This window comes from Podarcis muralis, chromosome 12, assembly GCF_964188315.1.
Source record: "Podarcis muralis chromosome 12, rPodMur119.hap1.1, whole genome shotgun sequence".
Lineage (NCBI taxonomy): Eukaryota > Metazoa > Chordata > Lepidosauria > Squamata > Lacertidae > Podarcis > Podarcis muralis.
Genome location: NC_135666.1, coordinates 1,323,707 through 1,348,366, shown reverse-complemented (window position 1 = coordinate 1,348,366; position 24,660 = coordinate 1,323,707). Strand labels below are relative to the sequence as shown.

General features: G+C 59.4%; 2 protein-coding genes across 5 annotated transcripts; both read left to right on the top strand.

The window, feature by feature from the left end:
- Positions 1 to 860: 860 nt before the first annotated feature.
- Positions 861 to 8,805, top strand: ASB10 (ankyrin repeat and SOCS box containing 10). Of its 4 annotated transcripts, none has more exons than XR_003709114.2 (6): positions 861 to 1,283; positions 3,308 to 3,575; positions 5,064 to 5,568; positions 7,433 to 7,546; positions 7,822 to 8,071; positions 8,530 to 8,805. XR_003709114.2 is itself a non-coding variant. In XM_028750407.2 (5 exons), exons 1-5 carry the CDS (start codon positions 971 to 973, stop codon positions 8,005 to 8,007), a joined length of 1,386 nt encoding a protein of 461 aa, XP_028606240.2. In that variant the 5' UTR covers positions 861 to 970; the 3' UTR covers positions 8,008 to 8,805. The 4 variants fall into 4 exon arrangements, 2 of the variants coding, with proteins under 2 accessions (XP_028606240.2, XP_028606243.2); XR_013390286.1 differs by having other exon boundaries at positions 7,822 to 8,095; XM_028750407.2 differs by having other exon boundaries at positions 7,822 to 8,805.
- A 3,872-nt stretch (positions 8,806 to 12,677) lies between these two features.
- On the top strand, positions 12,678 to 23,306 carry GBX1 (gastrulation brain homeobox 1). Its single transcript, XM_028750417.2, has 2 exons — positions 12,678 to 13,470; positions 22,483 to 23,306. The coding sequence occupies exons 1-2, from the start codon at positions 13,002 to 13,004 to the stop codon at positions 23,040 to 23,042; spliced, it is 1,029 nt and encodes a 342-aa protein (XP_028606250.2). The 5' UTR covers positions 12,678 to 13,001; the 3' UTR covers positions 23,043 to 23,306.
- Positions 23,307 to 24,660: the final 1,354 nt, after the last annotated feature.

The following is a 24,660-nucleotide window of genomic DNA, read 5'->3' as shown; positions in this document are numbered from 1 at the left end:
GAGAACCGCCAGAAGGCCCTCAGAGCTGGACCTCAGCGTCTGAGCTGAACGATGGGGACGGAGACACTCCTTCAGGTATATTGGGCCGAGGCCGTTTAGGGCTTTAAAGCTCAGAACCAACACCACTTTGAATTGTGCTCGGAAACGTACTGGGAGCCAATGTAGTTTTTTCAGAGCCGGTGTTATGTGGTCTCGGTGCCCACTCCCAGTCCCCAGTCTAGCTGCCGCATTCTGGATTAGTTGTAGTTTCTGGGTCACCTTCAAAGGTAGCCCCACGTAGAGCGCATTGCAGGCGCATTGGCTGCCTGATTTCATCCCTGTATTTGTTGAATCCTGGCAAGACTTTTGAGGCGAGTAAACCTTATATTTTTATTGTTTACTTAAACGGAATGAGAGTGATTTCTTGGTTAAGAGGGAAACATAAAAAGGGAAAAGGTCATTCAAGTCTGCCTAAGCATCCTTGGACGTCATAATTGTTCTCAAAGATTATCCTAAAATAAGTTGTGCGTGGAAGGAGATTTGCAGCTCCCCAAAGGGCACTTTGGGTGGAAATCTCAGAGGATGACCATTCCCTCACTGTCTGTCTCCAGGGTGAGCATTTTCCTCACTTTGGAAAGGGGCCTTATTGTCCAGAATTGGGTTTGCTTTTTGTGAGCTGAAGACAAATGTGCGGGGAACTTTCGGGAAGGCACTCTGCACATGCTTGCAAACATTCGGAATCTCCCCAGGTCTGCCACAGAACACCTCCCTTGGCTCAAGTGCCGAAATGTATTTTGGGAGCTGATGATAAAAGAAGCCAGCAGCAGCAGGCAGGCAGGCGGTGTCTGCCAAGAGGACTATTTATAAGCCCTGAGTCAGGCCTGGGTCCTGCAAGCACACAGCTCTCCAAGGGCAGAAGACCCCCAGCCGCTGTCTCCGCTGCCAGCAGTCGAAGGCGCTGAAGGAGAGCCGTCTCTCTCAGAGGAAGCTCATGTCAAGGTCCCTCCCCTCCTCCTCGTCTCCCTCCTCCAGGGCCTCCAGGTGGCGTTCCTTGGGGCTGGATGCGGAGCTGAGATGGAGGTGGGAAGGTGCCAAGAGCCACGTCTCCTGCCAAGGCCCGGTGGCCGCCTGGGGCAGGAGGACCTACAAAGAGCCGCCCTCAGAGTGCAGGGACATGGTGGTCCAGAACGCCCTCTACACGGGGGACCTGGACGGGGTGCAGAGGCACTTCTCAGAGCGCGCCGAGGTCAACCTGGTCATCCACTCCAAGAGCCAAGATCTGCGCTGGACCAGCCAGAAATGGGGTAAGGGAAGCTGTGGAAGGCGGGGAGCAGAGGTGGCTTGGAGCATGGGGGTCCATGTGCCCTGGGGGGTCCCTTTTCTATGGTTCTATTAGGCCGCTCAATTGAGAAGTGTAGGCCGAAGGAGCTAATGATCCCTGTAGAATTGGAAAGGGACCACAGGACTCATTTAGTCCAACCCCCATCTTTTGCCCAACAGGGGACTCGAACCCAGGACCAAGGTTAAGAGTCTCATGTTCTCCAGCCTGAGCACCCCACGGAGCAAGAGTGATGGGGCTGTAGGGAGAAGGGGCAAGTCCCCCACAGGAAGTGGCCCAGGAAACATGATAGATGGCTGGTTTGCAATCCAGGGGCAAAGGGAGGGGTGGACACTGCAGCCTCCAGACCTCTCCCCTCCCCCCAGGAGGGGAAGGTAATGAGACCCTCTATAAAATGCTTTGTTTATCCTTGACACTTTTGAAACTCCCACACACATAGAGTTTATATATTATTATTATATTATTAATAATAATTTATTATTTATACCCCCACCCATCTGGCAGTTCATTCAGTATGATGATGCAATGTAGGGAATAGGTTTTTTTCCTTTAAAATACGTTGTTTGTCAGTTAAAAATGATTCTTCACAAACAAACCTTTATTTTGGAAACATAACAAGAACTGACCACTCTCTTTTATACTGTCACTTTAAAAACAAACAAGCAAAAAAACCAACCCCTGTCTCTCCCTTCCCACTTTCAAATTGGCAAAACCAAACGGGGATTATGAAAGTTGTGCTTGCAGAAAGGTTACAACGTTTTTAGAAGGGGGAAGGGGCCGAATGGGTGGGAGGGAGACTGGGAGCAAAAGGCCGTTCAAGCCACAGCTTTGCAGCTAGAGATTGTGGTGATCCCTCATTTTAGGCGGCTTCATAGATCCTAGAGGTGGAGAGTTGGAAGGGACCCTGAGGGTCATCTAGTCCGACCCCCTGCAATGCAGGAATCTCAACTAAAGCATTCTTTAAAAGGGGGCTAGGCATGTTGGCAGAGGACCAGAGGCCTCTGAAGGAGACCAGTTGCTGCCCCCCCGGGGGCGTGTCCCGCTTACGGCCTCTGTCGTGGGGAGCTGCTGCCTGGCAGAAGGGCGGAAGGTCTGCTTCCAAGTTAAGGCGCGGAGAGCGCTCCCACCTCCGGCCTGTTGCTCCCGCGGCCGGGCGCGCGCCTCACATGCTGCTGACCCTCCCCGCCAGCTGGGGCTTGCCACCTGCTCCTGCGGCCCTTCCCCCTTTGCAGACGGGTTTCTCGTGCCTTCCTTGTCAAAACAACCCTGCCAGGTAGGCCACCACCACCGGCCCAGGTTGATCGTGCCAGGGGCCACAGGGCTGGTCTGGTGGGACCGAGCGGGGGCGTTGCGCAGCCCGTCTCGCTAAGCACGTGGAGATCACCTGCCTTCTCCCCTCGCCCCGCTCCCAGTTTCTGGCGCGGCGCTTCCCCTTTGCACCGGCGCTGCTGCTGAGTCACAAGGGAGCCCCAGAATAGCTCGGGCTGCGACTTGACACCCGGGCACGCAGCCCTCTGTCCCGGGCAGCCCAGCTGCAGCCTCTGTCCCGCCGGAGAAGCCCCGAGGGTCCCGTCCGCCGGGGCCATGGAGCCCATCTCCACGCGCAAGGCCGAGGGCCCGGCGCAGGCCTTCTGGCAGGCGCTCTTGGCGGGCGATGGGTGCGCCATCCTCTGCCTCCTGGGCGACCCCGAAAGCGGAGTGGGCCCCAACTCCGTCTTCGACACCAGCGACCAGGACGAGTGGAAGAACTACCGATTCAACTCCCGCTGGTTGAGTGCGCCCAGAGATCAACAGGGGTGGGGGAGAGGCGGGTGTAGGAAAAGCGCCTTGCTGCCCCCAAGGAAAACCTGCCGCAGAGCTTGGGGATCGCTCCTGCGCCCTTCTCGCGCTTGCAGGCTTCCATTGGAGCCTGCTTTCCGCGCGCCATCGTGCGCCCTTGTGTCCGCCGCACGGCCCTTCCTGACCCCGCGTCTCTCCTCCCTTCCACAGGGCTCTGGTCGCTGACCTACGAGCAGGAGCTGACCACCCCGCTGCACATCACGGCCAGCCGCGGCTACCTGGAGTGCCTGCGCCACTTGCTACTCCGCGGGGCGGACGTGGATCTGGCGCCGGGCGGCCGGACTGCGCTGCACGAGGCGTGCGCGGCGGCCACGACGGACTGCGTGCGGCTCCTGCTCTCCTTCGGCGCTGACCCCCTGGCCGTCTCGGAAGGAGGGCTCCAGCCGCTTCACCTGTGCCGGAGCCCCGCCTCCCTCGAGTGAGTGGCACAGCCCCGACGGGGCGTCTCCTGGGGCGCGTGGACTGGAAGAGGCGCCCCTCGCTTGGCCCTGGGCTTCGGGCAGGGGAGAAGGGCCGCGTGGGGTGGGGAACACAGCCGTCCTCTCCTGGCTTCCCAGAGGAAGGTCAGTCCTGGGGTCTTGGAAGCAAAACAATCGGCAGAGGGCGCCCCCCCTGGACCCAAACGGGGGAAATGCCCGTAGCTGCCGCCCGACCCCAATTTTTCTCCCTGAGCTGCAGGGTGCCCGAATACAGGAAACGGAGAATCCCACAAGCGCCTCTCCCTGTCTGAAAAAAAAAAAAGCCACAGTAATAATGATTAATTAACAATTCGCTGCCCTTTCAAGAAAACGGGCACCAGAATGATCGAGGGAACGAGCGACTCCCCTCTGGGGGAAAGTGGCCGCATTTGGGGCGTTTTACTTTAGAGAAAGTGCAAGTAAGAGGGGACAAGATAGCGGTTTATAAAATTATGCGTAGCATGGGGAAAGCGCGTAAAGTTTTTGTCCCCATCTCATAACACGAACTCAGGGGCATCCAGCGAAGCCACATGTTGGACGGTTCAGAAGAGCCTATAGAAAGTCATTCGTCGGGCGGCAGCGCGTAGTTAGCCTACGGAACTCCCTCCCCCAGGAGGCAGGGATGGCCACCAACTTGGATGGCTTCAAAAGAAGAGTAGACAAATTCTTGGAGGAGAAGCTGGAAGCTAGGAGAGAGAGAGAGAGAGAGAGAGAGAGAGAGAGAGAGAGAGAGAGAGAGAGAGAGAGAGAAACTGACCACAGATTACCTGTTGGAGGCGCACACTTTACCCAGGATAAAATCAAACAGACTAATGGGGAGGCGGAGAAAACTCCATTTATAGCAGGAAATACACACTTGATACTAGGACTAAAGAGGATTCAGAGTGGCGCTTGTCTCTGCGATGGAGAGACATCCCAATTGAGATGTCTCCTCCCGGCAGAAAGTATCAGCCCTAGCCGGAAGGAAGGTCCCACGCAAGAACGCGAGAGCCGCCCGGCTCCGGATCAGGCCAGTGGCCCATGTGGCTGCGCCCAAGCAGATGCCTCTGTTGGGAAGCACCCGAGCAGGATCCGAACACAACTCTCCATCCCGCCGGGTTGCTTCCTTCCAGCAACTTGCATTCAGAGTCAGGCCAGGAAGGAAACGCGAGGAAGGGAAGAAGGGCCTTTTGCCGGCTCCTCTTTCTCACGCCTTCAGGCCAAGCTGAGCAGCATGCCAAACTTTTAGGCCTCTTGCTTCATGTGAGCCGCCCTGAACTTTCCTAAGAGCAAAACAAGCCCCTAGTCTAGGGCAAGTTTGAAAACCCACCACCCCAAGAGCCAGGCTTGGCCGCGGCCAGGAGAGCTCAGAGGCTGCCCGAGTAGACCCTGGGGGAGCAGAGCCTGGGGAGGGCGGGGGGGGGGACCCAGGAAGGCGCCGGGCGACCCCTCTGCTTCTCCCCGCGCAGGTGCGCTCGGCTGCTGCTGTGCCACGGCGCGCGGGTGAACTGCGTCTCGGAGGAGGAGGAGGACACGCCGCTGCACCTGGCGGCGCGGCTGGGCCTGGCGGGCCACGTGCGCCTCTTCCTGAGCTACGGCGCCAGCCTGGAGGCGCGCAACGCCGAGGGGCAGACCCCGCTGAACGCCGCCTGCGCCCAGGCGCACCCTCCGGAGGCGCTGGGCGACTGCTACGAGGTGTGCCGGCAGCTGGTGGAGGCGGGCGCCAGCGTGGACGCCCCCGACGCGGACCGGCAGCGGCCGCTGCACCAGGCCTGCAAGGCCGCCAACCCCCGCGTGGTGGCGCTGCTCCTCGCCCGCGGCGCCAACGTCAACATCATGAGCTACAGCGGCAACACGGCGCTGCACAACATCCTCCAGGTGGCCGCCTACAAGCTGGAGCACCGGCCCGAGCTGGTGGTGCGAGACCTGCTCAACCACGGCGCCGTCCGCGTCTGGCCCGGAGCCCTCCTCAAGGTGCGCGCGGGGTGAGAAGGGTCAGGGGCGCCTCAGGTCCTGGGGGTCCTGGGACGAGGGGGCGGTCTCGCTGGCAGCCCCACAAGTCCACGGCTCCTCTGTCTGCTATGGGAGCGGCAGAGGCGAGGAAGGCGCCGGGACTGTCCAGGGCACTGCATGCGCCTCACCTGCCTGGTTTGGCACCTGCGCCGTGGCCTCCTCGGAAAGGGCTGAAGTCTTGCTGGAGTCCCGCCATAGGAACCAACTCCTAGGGGCCGAGGGGGCTTCAGCCCCCCCATAAATGCCCCCTCCAAGTGGGTGGGCATTGCCATTCAAATGGTGTGCGTACATCGCTTCATATGATCAATTATGCAGGGCGGGGCTTACCTCCCCAATCACACACACCCCAAGTTGGCACCCCAGAACCCCGCAAACGGGTTTAAGAACGTGAGAGCTTGCTGTATCAGGCCAGTGCCCCCCCCCCCCGTCCAACATGCTGTTCTCATTGAGGCTGAAAGAGTTGCCCGAGCAAAGGCCCCACGGGGCCGCTTGCAGAAAACGAGCGCCCAATGCTGCCTCAGGTTGCAAGCAAAACAGTCCTTGCAAGACCTTTCAGAGGCCGGCAGAAATTGCAGCCGCCGGCCGTTATAATTACGGCGCTTCCGTCGCTTTGAGACCAGCAGCTGAGTGAAGCCGGAGCTCCAGAGCGCCTAAGAGCGCCTGCGGGACGGCCTGCCACTGGGTCCCCCTCCAGGGTTGGGCTTGTGAGCCCCGAAGGACCCCGCCCTCCGCCTTCTCCTCGGAGCTGCAAGGAGGCGCTGCAAGCGGACCCTGCAGGCGGCAGGAAAGGCCCAATGCCCTCTGCTGGGGTGGGGGGGGGGGCGAAAGGGGTATTGTGGGGAGGGAATGGGCCTCTCTTCTCCCCTCTCTGGGCAGAGCCCCCGGCAGCCCCTGCACCTGATCCCGGCCACCTCCCCGCGCAACGGGTTAACCATCTGTCTTAATTCCCAGGCTTGGCAGATTGCTCTCCCCTTTGGGAAAATGCAGGAAAATCAACAATTAACACTAATTAATCTCCTATTAACACCAGATAATGAGGATGGAGCTGCTCCGTGCAGCCGGCTCAGGCGCTGCTTCAGTCCAGTCCCAGAGAGAGGGAAGCCCCGGCTAAGGGGCGCCTGAACCCCAGGGAGGTGCCGGGCCATGAGACCCCCGACGTGGGATTTGGCCTGGGGACTAGCGCAGCAGCGAGGGGTGGACCTGGGGCGGAAGCACAACGCCCGCCAGCCCAGGGCCCCCCAAAATGACCGCCCAGAAAGCAGCAGAGGGGCCCCGGGACAGCAAACAGAAGGAGCTGTGACGCTTCAGTAAAACACAAGCCCTTGGAAAACATAATTTGCAGGGCGGGGGCGAGGAAAGCTAAATGCACATTGCCTGCATTGCTACTGAAGTAACGGACATGGGCGCCTAAAGGTCGTTACGCCCGGGGTTTCAGCTCACCTAATGGGGCCATTCCCGTCGAGGCCCTGCTGCGACCAGAAGACAGAGCAGGGCCCGGCAGCGACTGGGCTGGAGAAATCGAGGAAGCCGTCCGTTGCTCCATCTAGCACAGCATCACCTACACTGGCTGGCAGCGACTCTATCGGGAGCATCTTCTGACTTCAGAAGGCTACCTGGCTGCCGGGGGGGGGGGGCGGCGGCTCCCAGTCAAGGGGCTCTAGATGGGATGGGTCCCGCTGCTCTCCTAGGTTTACCGAGTCTAGAAGAGCAAAAGTGCGCAGCTCAAAGGAGCGACTGGCTCGCGCGCCTCGGCGGGGCCTCCTTGCGCTGTCAGGCTCTGGCGTGGGCCTCTGACTGCTGCCTCCCTTCGTCCCTCCCGTCGCAGGTCTTGCGCCACTGCTGCGCCTCCCCGCGCACTGTCGAGGCCCTCATCAACTGTTACCCGCGCGTGCCCGTCACGGAGGATTGGGCCGAGGCTGTGCCCGCCGAGCTGGTGCAGGTAAGTGCGCGGGATCCTGTGGTGGGGCGCAACAGCAAGAGTGGCTCGACGGGGCCCGTGCTCCTCAAACACCGCGAGATTCCTCCAGGCCGCTGCGCTCTTGCTGTCCCCGCTACGAAGGGCCCCGGTGCTCCCGCAGGCTTTCCTTGCCCAGCCCTTGCTGGACGGTGTCAAGTGCGCAAAGGAGGACCCTGGGGAGAGCCCCCCTCCCCTGCGCGGCTCAGCCCATCGCCCCCCCCCCCTTTCTGACCGCCTCTCCGCTTCTCTCTTGGCAGCAACACCCGCGCCTCTTCCAGTCGCTCTTCGCCCTGGGCCGGGGTCCGCGCGCCCTGCAGCACTTGGCGCGCTGCGCGATCCGGAACCACCTCGAGGACCGCCTGATCCGCGCCCTGCCGGAGCTGCCCCTGCCGCCGGCCTTGCGCGACTTCGTGCTGCTCCGTTTCGAAGACGTCCTGTACTAGGCGGGGAGAGGGGCAGGCTGGCTCACTCCCGGAAGTCAGGAGGCGGGGGCAGGCGCACTCCGAGGTGCGCAGCAGCTGAAGCCTCGGGGTGGGTCAGCGGGTGGGGCTGGAGTCCGCTCCCCCAGCGCAAAGGCTCCTTGCGGGTCCGTCCCGTCGAAGCGGGCAGCCCAGGCGACCGAGGCAACCGCCTGCAGCTGCTCCAGGCCACCGGCAGAGGGCGCTGGAGGCAGCGCAATGCCCGAGCTAAACTGCCGGGAAACTTTTCCAGAAGTGCAACTTGCCAACGCCGTTTTGGGCTCAGGAACCAGGAGGCTTCCTGGGCCGCGGGCGGGGGCTTCGCTAAGGAGCGCTGCGTGGCCCCCTCGCGTGTATTAAATTGGCTTAGACCAATACTGTGGCTAATACGTTGATTTGAGCACCAGCCGCAGATTCGCGTTCTTGAGATGCTGTTTCCCACGTCTCTCCATTGCTCCGCTTGCAATACTTATTTCCCCCATCGTCCCCTCTCCTCCCCAATTGCAGGGTTGCCTCCATTGACGCGGCAGAAGCGCCACCGGATCCACGGGGGCTTCTGAGCCGCCTCCCGAAAGGTGAGGCTCCCCGGAGGGGCGACGCCAGGGGGCGCAGCTCCAGGACTCTGCTCCCAGCCGGAGCGATGACGTCATTCACCGGAGCGCCAGAATAACTGAAGGGACACCCCCCCCCCCGCCGCCCCCCAAAACACCCCGCTTTGAAGGCGGTGGTCGTGAATGAGGGCACTGTTTGCATTTCTAATTAAACGTTAATTGTTGCATTTCAGCTGACTGAAAATCCTTCAATGTGTTTTATAAGTTGAATATAAGCAGTGATTGATCCTGTTCTTCGGGTCGGGAGGAGTGTATCTGTGGCTGAGCATTATTGGACTGTACTGCGGGCCTGGCTTGGGGGTTGTGGACTATGAGTCTTTACAAATACGCCACAGGTTGAATCACCAGGTGGAGGGTGTCACGCAAGCTGCACCGGCTGCAGCTTCCCTCTTCCGCGCACAACTCCTGAGTCCTGATGGTCTCCTCCGTTTGCATCTGCCCGCCTCAGGGAAATGAAATGAGTAGAGGGACCCCTGTGGTCTGAAGAGGCGGGTTGCTAAATCGTCTGACCCGGGATGAGGGAGCTTCTCATGCCAGCTGATTTTCTCTGGTCAACTAACAGCATAAAGTACAGTTAGAGCCGCAATAAAATAACAATTCGCAGCATACAACCATTCCAGAAAAGGGCAATAAAGCCAGTTTTACAGGATAACTAAAAATACACAAACGGTGTTTCAAAATATTGGGTAACAGAATATTTGAAATGCCTGAATCTTTCTTTATATATATATATAAAAGTCTTCCGGGCGCCGAAATTACCTTAAAGAAAGCGCCGTGTGGAGAGAGCATCCCATGCCCACAACTAGGGTGCGCGCGTGCGCGTGCACTGCCTCACTTTTCGCCCCTTGCCTCCTTCCACGGGGCAAAGGACCACCCGGCCAGAGCAAGGGGCCACACGGGCAGAAGATCACAAGGTTTGGGCAGGTCTAGGACCACCCGGAGCTTTAAAGGTGGAGACCAGACCAGCCTCTTCACTGAGCCTCGAGAGGAACCGGGAGCCACGCAGGTGACGCAGCGACGACTGTCTGACTGGCGCCGTCCCAGTTAGCAGCCTCGCGGTCCTGTCTTGGACCAGGGCACCAGGCGTAGTTTTCAGGCCGCTTCCAAAGGCAGGCCCGGCGCTTCCAACGTGCTGCAATAATCTAAATGGCGGAGAAGGATCCTTGCCAGAACATGAAGCGACGGTGGCCAAGCGACCTCCGTCCTGTTATGGTCGCGGTTGGCGCGTCAGTCTAAGGCTGTTCGGAGGGCCTCCCAGCCCCTGAGACCCCTGGGACCTGGAGGGATAATGGTGGGGCAACATGCGCACCCAAACTTCAAACACCCCCAACGCACACATTGGTTTGAACACCTCTCATTGGAGAGGGCGATGAACCAGCCGCGGACGACCTGGCCTCCCTTCGTCTGAAGGGAGCTTCAGCTGGTTAAATGAAATCTCCTCCAGGGCGTGGCTGCGTCCACCTCGCGGGTCCAGAACTCACAAAGGCTCACCTGAGCAGACGTGGATCTGCAAATGTGGCTGCTGTAGGCGGCAAAGGTCTGCACGGTCGCTCACCTCTCTCCGAACTCCAAACGACAATTTTGTTAAGTGCACAAGCTGCCTTTGGGAAGCCCTCCATGTGGCAGAGGCTGGATGGCCACCTGTCACGGATGCTTTAGTTGAGATTATTTCTGCATTGCAGGGGGATCGACTGGATGACCCCTGGGTCCCTTGCAACTCTTCATTTCTAGGATTCTATGAAGACCCCCCCACCGCACCCTTGTTCAGCTTCCTGAACATGGCGACAGCTCTCTCCCCGGCCCTGCCACGAGCCCTAATCTCAATAGGAGCAGTCAACTTACTCCCAAGTAAGCCTGAGGGCACCCTCCAGGAGAAAACCACCCACGGAGGGATGTGGACCCGCAATCAGTATCCGAGCTCAAGAGCCTTCTCCCGTCCTGTGATTTCCAGCAACTGGTATTCAGAAGTTTGACTGTCTCTGACAGAATAGCGGCCATGAATCTCTCTCATCCTCTTTTGAAGCCATCTAGGTTGGTGGCCGTCCTGCGGGAGGGAGTTCCGCAGGTTAACTCTGCTCTGCCTGAGTAATCCCTTTCTTTTGTCTGTCCCGAATCTTCCATTATTCAGCTTCACTGAATGCCCTCCAGTTATGAGGGAGGGAGGGCAACTTTTATCTGCGCATTTTCACCACGCGCAATTTTATAAAATTCTATTGAGTCGCCGCTCTCACTTGCCTTTTCCCTAAACTAAAAAGTCCCAAACGCTGCAGCCTTATAGGGGAGCTGCCCCTCCCCCGCCGCACGCCCTTGATCCTCTCAGTTCCTCTTTCTTCTACACTATCCCTTCTGAGGGGAGGTGACCAGAACTGTGCGCAGGACTCCAAATACGGTCGCACCATAAAATGGTACAAGGGCCTTATGACATCGTCCATATTCCATTCCTTCCCTAATGATCCCTAGATCCCACGGAATGATTTCCTTTTTCACTGCCGCCACACACTGGGTCCACATCTTAATAGAGCAGCCCGCTAGGACCCCGAAGTCTTGTTCCTGGTCCGTCACCGCCAGTTCAGACCTCATGAGCTTGTAGGTGTATGAATAATAATATTTTCACCAAGATGCATCACTTTACACTTGTGTACGTGGAATTGCATCTGCCATTTTATTGCCCATTCACTCAGTTTGAAAAGGTCTTTTTGGAGTTCTCCCATTGTTTCAATGAACCTGAGCGATTTAATATCATCAGAAAACTTGCCCCCCCTCACTCCCTTGAATGAGGCAGGCCTTAGAACTGGCCTGCAGCCGGAGCCCAGAGCGAAGGGGCGCTAGAGGTTCTCAGGATCTTTCCCTGCCGGTTCATGCGTGTGTGAAACAGCCGGGGGGCGAGAACGAGATCCTGTGGGAGCCCAGAGCGAAGCCGCCACTAGGTCGAGCAGGAATCTCTGGGTGCCCCCCACCCCGGAATTCAGAACCCCTGTCCAGAGTGCCTCTTTGCAAAGCCGTCGTTGGGCGACCCTCTCTTGAGCAAAACGGTGGGTGGGGGACACACACACACAAAATGTCATAGAATCTTAGAGTTGGAAGGGATCCCAAGGGTCATCCAGTCCACCCCCTGCAGTGCAGGAATCTCAGCTCCATGACAGGTGTCCATCCAACCTCTGCTTAAGAATCTCCAGGGAAGGAGATTCCACCACCTCCGGTGGGAGTTCGTTCCACTGGAAAAGGGGTTGGGTTTCAGGAGGGGTCGGGAAGTGACCCCACAGGAGCCCCCCCTCCTCTCCAACCACCCCCCACAATCCCGCCGGGGAGGCTTCGGCATCTCCACCAGGCCGCCCCGCTTCTTCGAGAGGAGTTTTGTTTTGAGCGGAGAGCGGGCTGCGAAGGGTCTCAGCCCAAAAAAGAGCCGTCGGAGCTTTTGGGGGTCCTACATTCCTGAGCAAGAGAGGGCGATGCCCGGCCCAACCGGCGCCTTTGACCTCGGGTTCTCGCCCCCCGCAATGGGCGCCGGCGGAGGGAGGAGCAGCAAAAGGTCCTGTCGGAGGAATCAACCCCGTCGGGCCCCTCCTGGCTCCTTGGCGCCCCACGGACGCGGGGGTCCCATCCCATGGCCCGCGCCCCGACCTCCCGCGGGGCTCCTGTCCAGGCTCTGGGCGGCTCAGCGGGCCAAGAGACGACGGGGCGTCCCTGGTCCCGTCCGGGTCTGAGCTCCCCGCCCCCTCCCCCCTCCTCCCCGCGGAGCAGCTGGTCCCGCCTCACCCGACAAAAGGCCCTTGTGCGCCCGGCCGGTAATTGGCAATCATCAATCACCAGCCATAATGGCTGATGAGGCGGGAGGGGGCGGCGCCTTCCCAGGGGCCCCCCTCGGCCTCTCCAGTGGGAACCCGCCGGCGCTCCCTGGCCCGGCCGTTGGGCGGGCGGCGCTGGGGGGAACTCAAGCGGAATTTGAGGAAGATGGATGAGCCCCGAGGCAGGGCGACACCCCTTTCCCCCTCCCCTGCCATCTCCTCCCCTCCTCCCTCTCTCTCGCCCGCCTTCTCCCTCTCTCGGCAGAAAGCGCCAGCCCAGCGCCAGGCGCGGCAGAGGCGAGCAGAGGCAGCGCGGCGGCGGCGGGGCCAGGAGCGGAGGGGAGCGCAGCGCAGCGCAGCGCGGCTCGTGGGCGGCAGCGGAGGAGGCGCCTTCGAAGGCAGGAAGCCAAAGCAGGCAACGTCGTCTCCTGCCACGACCTGCGCCGCGCGCGCCGACGGACAAAGTGCCTGTGGCCGGGCTGGACCGACGGCGCGTCCGGCGCCCCTCCGACCCGCGCAGAGTCTGGCGCCCCGCGGGGCCCAGGCCGGGCAGCCCGGCTAGCAGCTGTCGGGGGCCGCGGCCATGCAGAGACCCACCGGCCAGGGCGCCGCCTTCTCCATCGACTCGCTGATCGGGCACTCACCGCCCGCGCCGCGCTCCGGCCCGCTGCTCTACACCGGCTACCCAATGTTCATGCCCTACCGGCCGCTGGTGCTCCCCCACGGGCCCCTGCAGACGGCCGCCGGCCTCCCTCCGCTGGCGCCTCTGGCCTCCTTCGCCGGCCGCCTCACCAACTCCTTCTGCGCCAGCCTCGGCCAAGCTGTCCCGTCCATGGTGGCGCTCACCACCGCGCTGCCCAGCTTCGGCGAGCCCCCCGACGGCTTCTACCCGGCGCAGGAGCTGCCGGCCGCCGGACGAGGCAACGCAGAGCCGCCCTGCCGTCGACGGAGCGCGCCTGACGGCGTGGAGAGCGACGAGCTGCCCCCGGGACGGGACAAAGGGCCGCCGGAGCCGCCCCTCCACTTCCCGGAGCCCTTCCCGGGCCTGGCAGGTAGGCGGGCGGGCGGGGAGGCGGGCGGGCGGGCGGAGGGAAGAGGCCCCGGTCGCCCTCCGAGCGGGGCTGTCCGAGGCGCAGAAGCGTCCTGTGGGGCGAGAGGGCGGCGAAGTGAGGAGGAAGCTGCCGGAGGGAGTTGAGAGAACTTTTTTCGGAAGGGGGAAGTTTCCTTCCAAGCGTTTGGGGCAAAGAAGGAAGGATGAGCAAAAGTTCGCCCACGTCCGGGCCAGAGCAGGACCCCCCCGACCCCCCCACCATTCCTGCAATAATTCCATCGGCCCCCTAAACGCAGGGACACATCGCAACAACACCCCCTTTGGCTCTGGGACTTTTAGGCCAGGCATGTGGTGGTCCTGCTGAGACCCCCCCCGAACTTCCGGGGTGGAACTTTGATTCAGGGTCTCACTTGGGGAGTCCTTTCGTCCCTCCCCCCCGTGGGAGCTTCACTTGTGGTCCAGCAAAGGCGCCAAACATGCTCACGGAAGAAATTGAAGGGCGCGCGCGCTAGGGAAAGTATTTTCCATCACAAACACACACAGAGACAATCCAAGCCAGCCAAACTGGTGCAGTCAGGGGCCATCTGTGTCAGGAGTGGAGCTCCCCCCTTCTCTCTCTCTCTCTCTCTCTCTCTCTCTCTCTCTCTCTCTCTCTCTCTCTCTGTGTGTGTGTGTGTGTGTGGCGGGGGGGGGAGGGATTCCACGCTGTGGGGTAGACGCATCGGCTTGGGGGTCCCCCTCCTCCCACCCTTCTGCGAAGTATACCCGGGCAGCGAGGGCGCGGAGTCCTGGGAAGGAGCGCGGTCCGCTGGACACCCCCGCAAAGAACTGTCCTCGGTGCTGGGACTTCTGTGAGCCGGCTTGGCAGGGGGCGGCGGAGCCCTGGCACTGACCCACCTGCAGGTGACCGTGGAGGCGCCTCTTGTGCCCCGCGGCACCTGGGGGGGGGGCGCGACTAGCAGCAGAAAGGCCGCCTCGAAGGGCACCCAGGAACTGGGATCGGGCGACTGAGAACCCCGGCTTGGCGGCCGGCGGTGGTGCGCGTTGGGGGGAGAAAGCGGCGCCTGGTCCACTCCCGGATCTGCCTCCTCTTCGGCCGCGGGGAGCAGGCGTCTGTCTTCTTCCGCAAAGGCACCCCGACGCCCGCGCGGGAGTTTGGCGCCCCCGAGCAGGACAGAGCGCGCAGGGAGCGCCGGTCCAGTCGCGGCTTCTGCCTCCCGGTTCGAAGGGGCGTCCACAGATTTCCTCACTCACTCACTCCCGCCTCAGCCTCCCCCTCAGTTCCTCCGGTGGCATCTTTCCTCCGGAGCGACACCCCTTTGCCATCCAGCTTTTTCGGGGCCCCGGAATCCGAATTCTCTCCCGCTGACCAGCTGATCCTTGTGGTCCTCGCAGTGGGCAGCCTGGCTTTCAGAAAAAGCGTGAATCAAATCACTTTAAAGAGAGAAGCGTCGCAACTCAGTCCTAGACACGTTTATTCAGAAGTCAGTCTCAATACGCTTAATTGGACTTACTTCCACTTAAGTGCGTGTAGAACTGCAATCTCCTTCCAATTGCAGCAAACTTGGGTACCCTGTGGCAAGACGTTTCCTCTCGGGGAGGCCCGCCTTTCTGCCTTATTCGCTTTCGGAGAGAAGCTTGAAGACCCCCCAGGAGGACCCAGGACAGTCTCAATCCCGGCCCAGATCCTTCGCCTTCAGAAAGCCTCAGGCAGCTGGCATAGTTATTTTATTTTATTTATTAAATCTGTATACCGCCCTTCACCCGAAGATCACGGGGCGGTTCACAACATCAATACATTTCAATCACATCTCTGCCCCCAAGAATATTTGGAACTGTAGTTTGCCCCTCACAGAGCTAGAATTCCCAGCACCCTGAACAAAATACAGTTCCCAAGATTCTTGTTAGGGTGCTTTAAATTTATGGTATGCCTTTACCTGGAAGTAAGCCCTCGTGGAAACAAATGGGATTTGCTTCTGAGTCGACGGGTGCAGGATTGCTTCTGGGGCCTGCAGCTTATTAATCGAGAGCTGGGTCCGTTTTAATGACTGGGGTTTCCCCAACACCACGCAACTGAAGGGCCCAGGATTTTACCTTCCCTGAAACGCCTCCTTGGTTTTGGCCCCTTCGCTGCGCTGGAGAAAGAGAGGGAGCCCCGGGTGGCGTGGGCTTTCACCGCCAGCGCAGGGCGTCGCGCAGGGATTCTCTCAGCTTCCAAAAGGACGCTCATATCGAGGTTTGGGTGAATTTATTTGATTTTTAAAATATTTTTCGGTTAATCAACTGAAAATATTTAGTTGGGTTAAGCCCTTCTCTGTATTGCGAAAACCCAGAAATGAGGAACGCCTCCCCGTTGACACTGGGGCCCCTTCCTTCCTTCCTTCCTTCCTTCCTTCCTTCCTTCCTTCCTTCCTTCCTTCCTTCCTTCCTTCCTTCCTTCCTTCCTTCCTTCCTTCCTTCCTTCCTTCCTTCTTCCCAGAGCTTTCCTGCCCATGCCATTTCTGTGCCAGGCGCACCAGCGGGTGCCATTTCCCCTGCTTATAATTGTAGAGTTGGAAGTGGCCGCAAAAGCCATCTAGTCCAGCCCTCTCCGATGCAGGAATTTCAGCTGAAGCATCCCTGACAGGCAGACCGATAGCCAACTTCTGCTCGTCTCATGCAAACTTCTCAGGGCCTTGAAAGGCAGCTGGACATGGCTGAGCGGCAGCGGCCGGGGCTCCCTCCATCCTTTTGGCATGGAGGGGTCCAAAGGCGGCGGCAACTTATTTATTCCGAAATTAATTTGTATACCGCTTTTAAAAAAACACACAGCGGCAAATAAATGTACAGGTATGTGTCTCTTTACGTTTATTTATTTATTTATTTTAAAAAATAACACGTGTCAATAAAAAATTCACCTGGCCCTCTCTTCCGGGACTGCAGCTCATCTTGGGCAAGGCCAGTTTCCCGAAGGCGAAAAGTTCTCCTCCCGCAAAGCGGTTTCGCAGCCCCCACAACTAGAGAGGGGCGCTGATCAAGCAGGGCGAGGCCTAGGAGACAGTGAGCCATGGGGCGCAGGGGGGATTCGTTGTGCTGGGGGGGTGGGTCATCCGTCCACCCTGCTTCCCTTTCCCCTCAAAATCGCCGGTCTGTCGCTCCCCAGAGTAAAACGGAGTGACCGAGGTGGCTTTACCAGGGAGTCACGGGAAGGACTCTGCCTGGCTTCCTCCAAGGCGCGGCATCCTGCTGGATCCCCAGGGACCGGAGATGGTGGGCGGGCAGTGAGATCGCGTGGGGACAGGAGGCTGCCCCAAGGAGCCCAAGAAACGCAAATCGCCCTCCTGCCCAGTGACCCCTGCTCACTCCTAGTGGCCGGAAGAGCGTCTGCGTCCCCCGAGGGCGCGTTTCCTTCGCCAACAGCCACTTCTGGGCGCTTCAGACCCATCGGTCCCACTTTTCCTAGTGACATGGAATTGCAGAATTGGAAGGTACCCGCAACGGCAGTCCGGTCCACCCCATGCAAGGCAGGACTTCCAAGAAAATAATCTCTGGCAGGTTGCCCCCCAACCTTCGTTGAAAAACCTCAAATGACTCATAGAGCTGGAAGGGACCCCAGCGGCCATCTAGCCCACCCCCCGCAATGCAGCGGTCACAGCTCATGAATCCCCGACATGGCCTGGCAGGGGACTCTTAATTCTGCGCGCCAGGCCCACCTCGCGGGGCTCCTCTTTCCCTCCTATGGGGCGCACAGCCAGCGCTGTTCCTCTCCGCGGGACCCCGGTGAGGCAAGGGCGTGTATGGGGTGTGAGCTTCTCTAAGGTGGGGCGGGCCCCTTGCACCCTGAGAGGAGGTGGCACCTGCAGCAGAACAGGATCCGAAGGGAGGAGCAGCGGAAAGGGCACCGGGAGAGCCGGGAAGACGCCAGGCGGGAAAGCTGAGCGCGCTCGGAAAGTAGCCATCGCGGTTTGGAGTCATCAGCATCTCCTCCATGAATTTGTCTCCATGTTGGTGGCCATCCCTGTCTCCTGTGGGAGGGAGTTCCACAGCCGCTGCTTTGTGAAGAAGTCCTTGGATGCGTCTCTTCCGACGTTCCTTGGACGTGACCCCGCTCTTTCCCCGAGAGGGAAACTTCCAGTCCCTCCGCACCGCCTTAAACGCTTCTATCAACGCGCACCCCCTTTTTCTAAATGGAAAAGCCCCCAATACTGCAACTTATTCATAAGTGAGCCACTGCTGCAGCCACTTGAGTTACTCGTTTCAGTTCTTTTTTTGTACGGAACCTTTTCCAGCCCTGCCTGCAATCCCGTTTCTTGATAGGAACGTGTGAAGCTGCTCTCGACTGAATCAGACCCGTGGCCCTGCAGGTCTCGGGCCTCCCCTGGACTTCTCTGCCCGTGTGAAGATGTGAACCGGCTTGCCTCTGCTAGTGGCTGCGAGTCCTGCTTTTCAGAGCGTCGGACTGCATGACCCTCGGTGTCCCTTCCGTCTCTAAAACTCTAGGATTCTGTGTTAATCCTGGAGGGGGTGCCGCGGGGCGGTGTGAGGGGACGGCCTCGGGCGGCAAGATTCCCAGGGGCAGCAGATCCCAAGCTCGATCTTTATTCACACCTGGGGCGTCATTTCGGGGTTCGCCTCAGGAGCCAACGTGTCTTGGGCCAGCCCTGCCCTCCCTGGATCCCCAAAATTGGCCGCACTGCCCCCCCCAGTCGACCCGCAGCATCGCTTGCTTGCCTCGTCCCTTCTTGAGAAGGCTGTTCCAAACCGAACTGTAGAGTGGGGGTCTCTTTCCTATTTTAATCTCCTCTAATTGAGGGGGGGCGCTGTCTCTGGGCGTGGGGTGGTCTTGCCCACCTTTTAATTGGCCACGCCCACCACTTACGTGCCATCCGGGAGGTGGGGGGGGGGGGCGTTGGCTGAGAGTAAAGCCCCACCCGTCGACCACATTAACTGCCACCGGCTCTCGAGGACGACAGACACGAGCCTTTCCCCGCGCGGTTTGAAGGGCGGGCTGGGGGTTCTCACTTTCTTCTCCGAAAAGCTCAAGGCGGGGTACATGGTTCTCCCCTGCATAATCCTAAATTAATCCCCACAAAAAAAAAACACCTGTGAGGTAGGTTAGGCTGAGAGACAGCGACTGCCCCCCCCCCGCAACCACACACAGGGAGCTTCATGGCCGACAGGGTTTTTTTGAACCTTGGTTTCCCATGCCCTACTCTAACCACTACCCCATACTGCCTCTCGACGGCTCCTCTCAGGGCCGTGGGGTGCTGGGCTCTGCGCACAGTCAAGAGAGGAGCCGCGGGGCAGGGTCTGGGCAAGGCATTCTGGTCCCCTCGCTTCGCTCAAAAACCCTGGAAGCGGAGCCAGGACCAGGCAGGACGCCTGAAGAAGCCCAGACGTCGCCAGCCGCCCGTGGTCCCTTCAGAGCCACATCTTGCCCAATCCACGCGTGTGGCTAGACGTGGCCGTTTGAAGCAGGTGGCTGCGCAAGGCCAAAGAACGACCTGGTGGAGGGTCCCAGGCTCAACGCCTGGCATGCAGCCTTTCTCAGCCTTAGGCCACAGTATTGTAGAATTGGAAGGGAACCCCTGGGGTCATCCAGTCCACCCTCCTGCAATGCAGGAATCTCAGCTGAAGCATCCATCCCAGATTACCACCCAACCTCTGTTTAGAAACCTCCAAGGAAGGAGAGTCCTGAACCATAGATGCCCCAGAGGGGCGAGTTGGACTACAACTCCCATCACCTCTGCCAGCTAGGGATGATGGGAGTTGTAGTCCAACAACATTTTGGATTTCAGGTTGAGAAAGGCTGGTGGCTCAGGCCCAATCTATCGGAAAGGTGGTATTCCCTCATCGGAACCTGCCCAGGTGCTCAGATTGGGGGGGGGGGGATTTGTGCGAGGAAGCCCTTCTCTCAGTCTTGGGACTCTCATGGGGGGGACGTGGGAGGAAGCCTTCTCAGGGGCAACTTTGGAACTCCCTGCCGAGGGAAGCTAGACTGGTCCCTCCTTGCTGTCCTTCTGCCGGCAGGTGAAGGTTCCAACAAACTTTTGGGAGCTGATTGCTTTTGATATCTATCTATCTCTATCTATCTATCTATCTATCTATCTATCATCTATCTATCTATCTATCTATCTATCATCTATCTGTGTGTTTAATTTTTTTTCAATGATTATTCCCCCCCTATGTTTTAGCTGTTGTTCTTTTTATCTGTAAACTGCCTTGTCAGGGAGAAAGGCAGTAAATAGAATAATAACATAACCACAATAGGGAGTTGTGAGAGAAATCCTGGAGGGTGGTTGCTGCCAGCCAGTGTAGACAATATTGAGCTACACGGAGCAATGGTCTGGTTCAGCATAAGGCAATTTCTTCTGCTCCTTTGCCCACTCTTACTCCTCTCTCTCTCTCCCCGCCCCAACTGCCCCACAAGCTCAGCCAAGCCAGCTTGCCAATTTCCCGTGACCACCAGAGGCTGCCCTAATGCGGGGGTCTATCATGGAATGTGGGCTGCTGTGCAATGCCCAGCTCTGGGTGGCAGCTGCATGAGTTTATTCATTTCAGATGCAGAGACAGAAGTAGGGTTGCAATGAGTTGCAGTGCAAAGACCAGTTGCCTCCCCAGCTGGGAGTGGTGGGAGCAGTGGGGTGGCTGTCGCCTGACTCAGGAACTGCTGCCCCTGGCCTGTCACAGAATCAAGGAATCATAGAATAATACTTAATAATTTATTATTTGAACCCCGCCCATCTGGCTGGGTTTCCTCAGCCACTCTGGGCAGCTTCCAACAAAGACAAAAAATACATTAAAATGTCACACATTAAAAACTTCCCCAGATGTCTTCTGAATGTCAGGTAGTTGTTGTTCTCTTTGACATCTGGTGGGAAGGCGTTCCACAGGACCTGTGCCACCACCGAGAAGGCCCTCTGCCTGGTTCCCTGTAGCTTTGCTTCTTGCAATGAGGGAACCGCCAGAAGGCCCTTGGAGCTGGACCTCAGTGTCCGGCTGAACGATGGGGTGGGGAAGGGACACCAAGAGTAATTCATTCCTGATACTGCCTCTTCTGAACTGAAACACCCCTCCTTTGCTTTTTATTGTGGGAGGTGGTGATGGGCCTGGGACATAATTTTAAGAACGAGAGTGCCTCTGAGCATATGCAGATTGCCCTTCTCTCACTGACTTGCTTTCCTGTGTTATGCATGGAAGCAAGTCAGAGCAAAGTTTAGCTGTGACCACCTGGGATGGGGCCTGATCCTGCCAAGGGCAGACAGGCATCACTCTCAGGCAAAGAGTCCCGCTGGATCCATCCCACCCACAGGGGCCTCTGGCAGCCTGCCTTCACTGTGGCCCCCTCCCCAGGAACTGGCACCCAGGGGGTCTGCTACCCCTGAACAAGTTTTTTTTGGAGTGGGTGGTCTATAGAACCATGGATATTATTTATTTGACCTTATCAGTCACTTTTTAAATGAAAAGTAACTCAATGAGATTTACATATAAACAAACAAACCCACAGACACTGAAGCCATCTAAAAGTAAAACAGTGAGTGGCCAAGCTGAAAATAGCATTTATTTATATATAAAAAGCAGGATTAAAACATCCCACCCACTGAAAGAAGCCACAGATGATTAAACAACAAAGGCCCAGAGAAAAATAACTCTTGCTCCTCCTCCTCCATATAATTTTCTCATCCCCCTTTAAAGCTGCCCGTACATCTTGTGGTAGTGAGTTCCGCAGATTAAGGCTCCTCTAGCTTCCTCCAGGCTCAGGGTGAGCCCACGGCTCTCAGGCAAAGGGGAGGGGCGGCTCAGATGTGAGGTCTCCCACGGCCAAGCTATTTGCCAGGTGGGGGCTGCGTGGGGGGGGGGGGGCAGGAGGCACTGCCTAAGCCCTTGCAGACCCTCCTCAGCCCACCACTGGTGTGGACGAAGGTGCTCTGCCCAGAGTTAGGCCGTCTGCAGACACTGGCTGGCAGCAACGGCTCACCCAAACACCCTTCAGGCTGCTTGTCACCTGACTGCAGCCGTCGGAGGTAGACTGCGTCTGAATGAGGAGGTTTCATCCTGGGCAGGCAATGCTCTTGCCCACTGGTGGGCTTCTCCTGCTGCAGTTGGGTTAGAGCCCTTTCCCAGGCCAAGCCTGGGTGGGGGTCTGTGAGGGGAACCCCCACATTCTTTGCTGGCCAGGACTGGGGCAAGGTGGGGTGAGTTTAATGACGTGGAGCATTTGACTTGCAGCCTGTTTGTGTTTGTGTGTGTGGAGGGGATCCCAGCGGTCATCTAGTCCAGCCCCCGCTTTGTGGTTTGGCTTCCTATATGCAGAGTGCTTTTGGGCCTTCCTTCCCTGGAGGTTTATAAGCAGAGGCTGAGATTCCTGCATTGCAGAGGGCTGGACTGGATGGCCTTTGGGGGTCCCTTCCAACTCTACGATTCCCCGATCACACAAGAGCGGTTCCCAGCAGCTGGTATTTGGGAGCACTGCTGCCTCCAACCCGCAGCCACTGGAACTCGAAGCCTCCCATAGCCCTGTCCTATCGAAGCACATTCAGAACACCCACCTGTTCCACACTTGGAATCATAGGAGGGGATCCCAAGGGTCATCTAGCCCAACCCCCGCAATGCAGGACTTCTGGGCACTGCAGTTTACCTCGCACAAAATGAGTTTCCAGAAACCCCTCAACTAGCTAGAGCACCCAGAATTCTTCGGGGTGGCGGAGGAAAAATGCGCTTTCGAGGCGCGCGGTGCCCCCAGCTGAGCCCCGCTTCCGCTGGCTTCCTCCCGTGGCGGGCAGTGTGTCGTGCCCCGACCCCCATCCCCTGTCCCTTCGCGCAGTGGCTGTGAAGGAGACCCGGGGCAGGGCTGGCACGGCTGCTGCGTTTTGCAGCTGTAGAAGTGCAGAGTTGGGCGGGTCCCGGGGGGTCATCCATTCCATCCCCGCGCAATGCAGGAATCGCAACTAGATCACGGGCTGGTGGGCGCGCCCTCCGGGTTCCCTTCGCCCCCCTCACGTCTTCTCTCTGCCTGTTTGTTTCCTCTGAGCAGAAGTGAAGGCCTACAGTTCCGACGAGGAGAAGCTGGACGGGCGGCCTGGCGAGGCGGCGGGCGGCAGCGAGCGCGAAGAGGAGGAGAGCTCGGCCGAGAGCGAAGAGGAGCCCTTCCTGGACGGGGCGGGCGGCGGCGGCGGCGGCGCTCTGGGCACGGGGCCCAAGGCCAAGGCCAAGCGGGTCCCCGGCGAGCCGGCCTCGTCCTCGGGCTCTGCGCCCTCGTCGTCGTCGTCGGGGCCGGGCAAGAGCCGCCGTCGGCGCACGGCCTTCACGAGCGAGCAGCTGCTGGAGTTGGAGAAGGAGTTCCACTGCAAGAAGTACCTGTCGCTGACGGAGCGCTCGCAGATCGCGCACGCGCTCAAGCTCAGCGAGGTGCAGGTCAAGATCTGGTTCCAGAACCGGCGCGCCAAGTGGAAGCGCATCAAGGCCGGCAACGTCAGCGGCCGCTCCGGGGAGCCCGTCAGGAACCCCAAGATCGTCGTGCCCATCCCCGTCCACGTCAACCGCTTCGCCGTGCGCAGCCAGCACCAGCAGCTGGAGCAGGGACAGCACCCCTGAGCCCCCCCCCGCCCCATGGACGGACTGCGCGGACGGGGAGGCGGGCGCCCCCGGCCGCCCCCGACCCTCTCCCTGCCCCCCGCCGCACGCGCCCTTGTACCATAGCCCTTATTTATTCGGTGTAAAGTCTATACAGAGGGGCGCTCCTTCCTCGAGGCGGGCGGCGTCGGGGGCCCCGCACAACCCGCCCCCCCCCGCCCGCGTCAATGTGTCAGTTCCGTGCAGAGTCGTGATGAAAGTCAATAAACTTACTTTTCTATTGGCGTGGCCAGCGGCTCAGTGTGGGGGCGACGGGGCGGGAGGTTGCCCCCCACCCCGAAGCAGGAGTCTTTCCCGGCTGCTGCTGCCGTCGTTTCTCTCGCAGAGCCCCGCCGTACTGCCCCATTTCCTGACCCGCCCCAACGAGGCGGCCCCCTGGGGTCTCTGCCCCCCCCCGGCCCCGCCTCGTTAGGCAGCACGCAAGTTCCGAGGAGGCCTCCTGCTTCTTGGGGGGCGGGGCGCGCGCGGTCCCAGCAGAGTTTTGCAAGTCAGATGTGCGGACGGGGACCTCCGACGAGGCCCGACGCGCCGAAGCGCCCACGAAGGCCAGGCGGCGTGTGCTGCTCGCTGCGCAAAGAGGACAAGCCCGCTGCTGCCCTTGCCGTCCACGGCAGGCCCCACTGGCCCCCCGACAAGCCCAGTCAGTGGCTGGCAGACCTGGGCCCATTCCGGCCACGTTGGAGAAGCTGCACAGGGCAGCCGGACCAAGCCTGGCCTGCTGCTCCCACCAAGCCTCCCGCGCAGAGAGGCCACAGCCGCTCAAACGGCAAAGAACACATCACATCATGTAACATGGTTTTAATAGCAGCAACCGGATCACACGATGCATGGTCCTGCTAGAGTTGTGTGCCTGCTGCCTCCGTGTGCGGGGTGCAAGTGTCACCCACCCCCTTGAAATGGCACCCACAATGACACGTCCACATCAACAGGTAAACAGCAGCGCCAAGACCCTCATTGCGCTACAGACTCTCACCCAAAGCCAAGCAGTTCCTCCCATTTGCAGGCAGCAGGGGCTCTTCTTCACCCCCCTTCACAGGTCACAGAATTTGAAAGGGCCCCAAGGGTCATCCAGTCTGACCCCATGCAATGCAGGAATCCCAACTCAAGGTCCTTCCCCACAGGCAGGGCAGGACAGCCACTATGCCCTGGAGGAGGAGGGAGCGTAACTCTTCTGGCAGGAGAGGTGGAGGGAAGTTGTTGGGACCCCTGCAAGGAGGGGGGTTACCCTGCTCCTGCTTGTGTCTGGACCTTCTTGATGAAGCCCCCTGCTCCCCAACAGGTCTGCCCCCCACACACCCAGATCCCCAGAGCGCAGGATGTGCTGTGGCTGAGCTTCTGCCTCCTCCCTCAGATGCCTCTGCTGTCCCAGGCAGAGCACAGGCAATTGATGCGCCTCCCCTGACGGACTGTGCCTGCCGACCCCCTGCCCTTGACCTCCCCTGCCAGGGTCCCCACACCCTTGATCCACTGAGTCGCCCTCCCCCGCCCACCTTCCAGCTTGTCAACATCCTTCTTAAATTGTGGCGCCCAGAACTGGACACAGGACTCCTGGTGTTTGACCACGGCAGAAGAGAGTGGG